The following is a 6,665-nucleotide window of genomic DNA, read 5'->3' as shown; positions in this document are numbered from 1 at the left end:
GCCCGCGAGAGGTACACGCTCCACTTTGCCTCTCCTGATTGGTTTCACACCTTCGCTTCAGCTTAGCATTACATCATGCTTCTGGCATCTTGTTATTGCGCTTCTGTTTTGCTGACCTTGACGCTTCCTCTTCCAGCCTGGGGTCAGAGGTTCACTTTCTCACAGCTTGCTGTAAGCCTGTTAAAGCGCCCATGCTCGACCCCCAACATCTCCCCCTCTTTTTTCAAATAAGGCGTTCGTCATCTGCTGCATGCGTTGCATAGTACATTGTAACAAACAAGGTCCAAAAAACAAAATTAACAACATAATCATTATTGGTCCACTAAACATCATGATTAAACTCCTTAACCAACTACTTATTCCTAACGATTTTAACCAAGAGTCTATAGGATTTGTTTCTACAGTACTTTCTTTAAGTTCAAACAATTTCTTGTGAATAGATTCAGAATGATCAGAAAGATTGTGAAGGATGTAAAGCAGCTGCAGAAGTAAACTGTACAGTGTTAACAGTCAAGGAGTTTGCTCCATCATTACACTCCCCCCCTTTTTTTTTTTTTTTTTTTGGTGGTCAACCATAAATACCTGCTGCACTTATGCATTGACCCTTTCTTGCCCAAAATGTTGAACTGCTACCTGTTAAAACTTTTTACATGAACCTGACAACAAAAAATATACAGAACACTGTCTGCCCTCATCACACACACACAAACACACATATATGCATATATGGGATCCCACATACACTCTCCACAGAACTACAATATTTGAAACACAAAATCCGGACAATCATTGCTCCCACTGCACAGTTCCACATACAGGACGTGGCACAAGGACCTTGTAAAGACTATTAAGAAACCAGCTCCAAGAAGCATCATCGCAGTGCAAGGTGGCAGGCTCAACCTTAGCGGGCGTCCCCACAGAGGCTCTGCCTCCCTCACATCACGTGAGGCTTGGGCTTTTATACTGACTAAAATGCACACTCGTTCCAACACAGGTGGCCAGCCTGTGTTGGATGAAGTGGTCAGCCATATCTATAAAGGTCTTGTGAGATACCAGAGGGACTCCAATCAAACATGGTCGAAATGGATCAGATGGGGTTGCTATAGATAAACAAAAGGAATCCTGCCCTATCTCATTAACCCATGTTACCCACATGTTTTGCCGATGATCCATGTTATGTGACATCATACTTCCCTGTTCCATCAGAACCACAGGTGCTGCCAGACCTAATATCTTCATTTCGTTTTTCTTCCAAAAGTTCCCTAGCTAGATTCCACAAATAGTTTATTAAGACACCGTCTGCTGTCCTCTCGTTTCCTCAGAATCTCCCTTCTTTTCCAGCCACGGTTTTACCCATTTAGCTGGGACCCATCGAGGTGGGTCATCACCTGTAGAGACACAAGCATATCCCCGTCCCCAGGTGAATAAAGTTTCTTTTTCTGTTCCCCAGGCCCCTTTTTTAGGGTCCCAAGTACGGACAGGCATTTTTAAAACAGAATTTTGTGAAGTATAGTGCAAATGTATTGGAATAACAGTTTGCTTATCATTGGTTGAAACAGGATTTTTCCAATTTAAAACATAACATGCTTTAGCTAACATATCGTGTGGCGAGAGGGTTATCTCCCCCTCTTTTTTCAAAGCGCCAAGCAAGCGTTTAATATCCTGATGTCGTCTTTCGACAATGCCCTGGCCCGTAGTATTGTAAGGTATGCCTGTAACATGTTTAACACCCCATTGCTTTAGAAATTGTTCACTCCAGTGTCCTACATAACTTGGCGCATTGTCTGTCTTTATCATTTCAGGAACCCCTAGGACAGCAAAAGCCTGTAACCAGTGTTGTTTCACTGCTTTAAAGGCTGTTGTAGTTAGTGCTGAGGCCCATACTGCATGACTATGAGTATCAACTGAGACATGTAAATATTTCAGTCGACCAAAAGGGGGGTATTCTGTAACATCAGTCTGCCATACTTTTCTTGGGCCTAAGCCTCGCGGGTTAACTCCATGTTGTTGTAATGGAGCAATACGGGCGCAATCAGGGCAGGCTGCGACAATATTTCGAGCCTGAGACCTAGATAGTCCAAATTCCTGCTGTAGACCTCTTGAGGATTGATGAAAAAACTCATGTGACTGACGAGCCGCTTCAAAGTTCCGTAGCACGACTGGTCCTGCAACCGCTCGGTCAATTACAGCATTACCCTGGGAAAAGATACCAGGTAAGTTGGTATGACTTCGCATGTGGCAGCACCAGATGGGCTCCTTACGTTCTTGAATTATACCCTTTAGGCGAATTACCAATTCTTCAATTTCCAATGTTCCAATTTTACCTATTTTTGCACAGTCAATACGATTGACTACACTGACTGCATATGCTGAATCGGATACAATATTTAAGGCTTGTGAGGAAAACCAATTTAAGGTTTCAACAATGGCTTGTAGTTCTAAGATTTGCACTGATTTTCCTGTGTCAGTCCATATCTTTAGTTTCCAATTTTGATTGTCTTGCCATGCGAAGCCATATTTCCCAGTACGTCCACTGGCATCAGTGAATACAGTAAGTGCATTTGATATAGGTTTTTGTTTCACAATAGGCCCTCTCATTATAATAGAGGTTGTTTGAAACAGCGGATGAGAGGGATAATGTGTTGACAATTGTACCCCATTAACTGCAAGAGCAAAGGTCATAGAACATAATGACCATTCTTGGATTAAATCAGTAGTTTTCCAAGGTAGTACAAATACAGAAGGATCAACACCAAACACCAACCTGACATGTTCTTTGGCTTTTAACAATAGGGACCCAATATAATCCTGGAGCGTGGTAACAGATGCAGAAGGCTGATACGATGGGAAAACCCATTCTAGGATCGCTAAGTGTTTTTCAATTTGTTGCGCTATAATAGCAGATCTGTATTGCTGTGATCCATAAACCAAAACCATAACTGGATATTCAGGGTCATATCTATAAACCTGTTGTTGCTCAATTTTTGTCTCAATTACTTTAAGAGAGTCATCACCTTCACCGTTTTCATTATTCTCTGTGACCTCTGAATTCTCGATTTCTGCTAATGGATCCCTTGAGGAGCCTACTCCAAAGCCATACTGGAACTCTAGTTCTTCATGAACTAGCTCATCTTCACCTGTCAACTGGTGTGGCTCATTCCACATCGCATCAAATTCTGCTCTCATCTCTGGTAAAATCTGGTTTTCCCTCAAAGTCATTACCTTTTTATTGGAGACATTGTCTTCATCAGGCTTTTGCCTTACATCTGTAGTGGCTTTAGCCTCATAAAGTTGCTTCTCATTTAATTCCTTGACGAGAGAATTCAGTTTCTGAATCTTTCCACGCGAGGACTGTTTTACTTGTTTATATTGCTCAGCTTCCTTGAGCTGCTCTTCTGCATCAGAAAGTTGCAACTTAAGCCCATCAATCAAACCCTTGTATTTAGTTTCAATTTCAGATTTTTCTCTCTCAAAGTCTTCCTGTTGGTTCTCAAGTCTCTTCCTCAAAGATTCTTTATTAACTTCAGACTCATGAAGACTCTTATTTAAGTCAATTATTATGCCATTCAAAGTCTGAACATGCTCTTCAGAATTCAGAGCACAGAGCTCTCTTTTTAGCTCTTCAAGTTCATTCTTATATTTCAAAACCATTTCTTCTTCATATACCTGCCTGGCTTCTGCAATTTCCCTTCTGTGGCACTTCTCCAGCTCAGCCCTCAAGTTCTCCAACTGTCTGCAAATATCCTTCTCATGGCTGATTGTCAGTTCTTCAACATGTTGTTGATCTTTCATTTTGCATAAAGCTATTTCATTTTTCAATTCTCTTATTTCTGAGTCCCGGACAGAAAGGGCACATTGTAATACAGACAACCTTTCTGATGCCACTAGATCTTGGAGACTTTTAACATCTTGTTCTTTTTCTTCCGTGCTTTCGCATAGCTGTTGAATTGTATCTTCCATATTCTGTTCCATTTGGGCAAATGTATTTTCTTTATCTTTGGCATTCTTTTGAGAAGACTCAAGCTGTACTTCCAGGTTATGTGCTTTCTCACGCAGCATCTCCAAATGTGCATTTTGCTCTCTGATACGGTTCTGAAACAAGGACATCTGTTGCTGGGCTTCTAATGCTTCATTTTTCTCAGGGCTTGTACTCCTCAGCACCTCATTAACCTCTGTTTCTGTTGCTGTCTGTAGTAGGTTGGCATCTTCAGCCTTAAATCCTAGTAGGTTGGAGTCTCCAGTCTTAATCTTGAGCAGGTTGGCATCTCCAGCCTTAATCTCGAGCAGGTTGGAGTCTTCAGCCTTAAACTCTAGTTGTTTTAGCTCTAAGCGTTCCTGCCACTTTACCAGAAACATTATAAAAGCCGTAGCCCCTAGGAGAGTTTCCATAAGCAATCTAATATCGGCAGGAACAAGCTCCTGGTATTTCATAAAGGCTGTCATCTGTCTTCGTACAGCCGAATTAGTGGCTCCGTAGGCCATAACACTTTGTTGTAATTTTGAGACCAAATTCCAGTCTAAAGGTGTCCATTCTGCTCCATTCTGTGTAACCCGTACTGGAGCAGATATTAATGGTTCTAAAGTAACCTCCCCATTCAAATTAGCTTGTGTGATAACTCCTTTCCATCTCCGCCCCATGTCAAAAGAATGATCTGTAGGGATATATTCATTTACTCTTTTAGGGATATACCCCTTTGCCCTCTCATCCTCTAACATTCCTTCATCTAAATCATCCTGTAAGTCTCTTTTTTCTTTTTCTGTTAATCCTTCCCCTGCTCCATACAAGCGTTTTATTTTTTCATGACCTTCTTTAATCGTTAGCTTTCCCTGTCTAATTGCCCTCTTGATCCCTTCTCGTCCCCCGGCGTCTAATTTCTCCTTTTGGTCCATCTGTCTTTCAATATTCTTGATTCCTTCTTTAATTGCCTCCATGGCTTTTTTATACATTTCTTTTTACCCGTATCACCATCCTTGTCTAAATTTTTCACAGCTATCATTAACCTTGCCATTTGGTGGCGCTGTTGCCTTAGTTCTTTCACAAGTTCAGCATAAGGTGATTCTTTTTGTAGTTCGTCAGACGGCAAGGGTACATTTTCGGGCAGTACCTCCATAGGTTCTGGCTCAGGGGGTGCAGATGGTTGCGTGGGCAACTCATCTGAGGGGTCCCAGGGGATAATTAAGTCATCAAACTCCCCCTTCTTATGCACTGGTGCAGCAATTTTTGTTTTTTCAGGGGAGGTACGGGGGGGCACTGGATCAGGGAGGGGGCCCCCCTCGATTAAGTCCGTTTCCCCCAAGTCCGAGTTTTTCGTACTCTCACTCAAGGCACCCTTCGACGCAGCTGCGATTTCCGCCTCTGCATGCATTTGATCAATCATGAGCTTAATGGAGCGGTAAGTGCGTGTTAATTCCTTCGCCCCTTTATGCTCTGTCTGAACGCTCTCCCACAATTCTTCTCCTATCTTACGCCATTGATCTTTGGAAAATAACTGTGCCGTATTTTCTAACAACCCCCTTTTCCGGCACCAAAACAAAAAGTCCACAAGTTCCTGTCGGGGTATCGAGTACCCTGTTTTCTTCGCTACGCATAGCAATCCCTCTATCGTAGCCTTTTCTATCGCTGATACAGCGGAACCCATCCCGAACCAGACCGCAGTCTGCCTGACTCACCGGTCAGCCGTGGCCACGTAATTTGAGCTCTTTTCCTGCCTCTCTCGGACAGCCTGCCTCTCTCGGGCAGCCGGAATCTCCACCTTCTCTCGTCCGCGGTCTCTCTCTCTCCTGGTATCACGTCGGGGTCACCAGAATGCCGCGGCCAGGTGGAGGGGAGAAAACACCGATACGATGTAGGTTCACGAAATGCTCCGTTTATTGATTACAAGGCTGCTCTTAATATACTGTCTTACACGCGATCACGCATTACTTGATTGGCTGCTTCACTTTGCCCGCGAGAGGTACACGCTCCACTTTGCCTCTCCTGATTGGTTTCACACCTTCGCTTCAGCTTAGCGTTACATCATGCTTCTGGCATCTTGTTATTGCGCTCCTGTTTTGCTGACCTTGACGCTTCCTCTTCCAGCCTGGGGTCAGAGGTTCACTTTCTCACAGCTTGCTGCAAGCCTGTTAAAGCGCCCATGCTCGACCCCCAACAATATGGGATCCCACAAGCCCACTCCTCACAACTACAGTATTTGAAACACAAAATCCAGGCAATCATTACTCCCACTACACGGTCCCACATACAGAACATGGCACAAGGACCTTGTGAAGACTATCAGGAAACCACCTCCAAGAAGCTTCATCGCAGTATGAGGTGGCAGGCTCAACCTTAGCAGGCGTCCCCGGAGGAGCTCTGCCTCCCTGACATGGCATGATGCTTGGGCTTTTATACTGACCAAAATGCACACTCATTCCAACACAGGTGGCCAGCCTATGTCAGAAGAAGTTGCCAGCAATATCTATAAAGGTCTCCAAAGGTTGATAGAAACATGGACATGCTTATATTTACCAACTTCTAGTACATGAGTATCACAGAAAGACTGTATCAAAAGGAGTTGTATATGGGGTCCCAAGTCCAGGGTCTGCTACAGTGTGCCCGATACCCCTGAGAAGAGCATACGAGAGACCTTACCACCACGGGTCTTGATCCAGCATATACACCACAG

At 43.7% G+C, this 6,665-nt stretch overlaps 1 protein-coding gene across 1 annotated transcript; it reads right to left on the bottom strand.

The window, feature by feature from the left end:
• Positions 1-1,028: 1,028 nt before the first annotated feature.
• Positions 1,029-5,378, bottom strand: LOC117438216 (uncharacterized). Its single transcript, XM_034073703.1, has 3 exons — positions 4,958-5,378; positions 1,969-4,652; positions 1,029-1,388 (listed from the first exon to the last, which is right to left on the bottom strand). The coding sequence occupies exons 1-3, from the start codon at positions 5,376-5,378 to the stop codon at positions 1,350-1,352; spliced, it is 3,144 nt and encodes a 1,047-aa protein (XP_033929594.1). The 3' UTR covers positions 1,029-1,349.
• Between the last annotated feature and the right edge of the window lie 1,287 nt (positions 5,379-6,665).

Source organism: Melopsittacus undulatus, assembly GCF_012275295.1.
Source record: "Melopsittacus undulatus isolate bMelUnd1 chromosome W unlocalized genomic scaffold, bMelUnd1.mat.Z SUPER_W_unloc_2, whole genome shotgun sequence".
NCBI lineage: Eukaryota > Metazoa > Chordata > Aves > Psittaciformes > Psittaculidae > Melopsittacus > Melopsittacus undulatus.
This window is presented reverse-complemented; position numbering and strand designations above follow the sequence as displayed.

Bases quoted from the DNA above. Each gene is read 5' to 3' on its own strand.
- LOC117438216 (XM_034073703.1), bottom strand. From the start codon at position 5,378: ATGATTGATCAAATGCATGCAGAGGCGGAAATCGCAGCTGCGTCGAAG. The intron at 4,653-4,957 runs GTAAAAAGAAAT...ATATCCCTACAG, and splicing joins AGACAAGGATGGTGATACGG to ATCATTCTTTTGACATGGGG. The intron at 1,389-1,968 runs GTATGGCAGACT...GTGTCTCTACAG, and splicing joins GAGGCTTAGGCCCAAGAAAA to GTGATGACCCACCTCGATGG.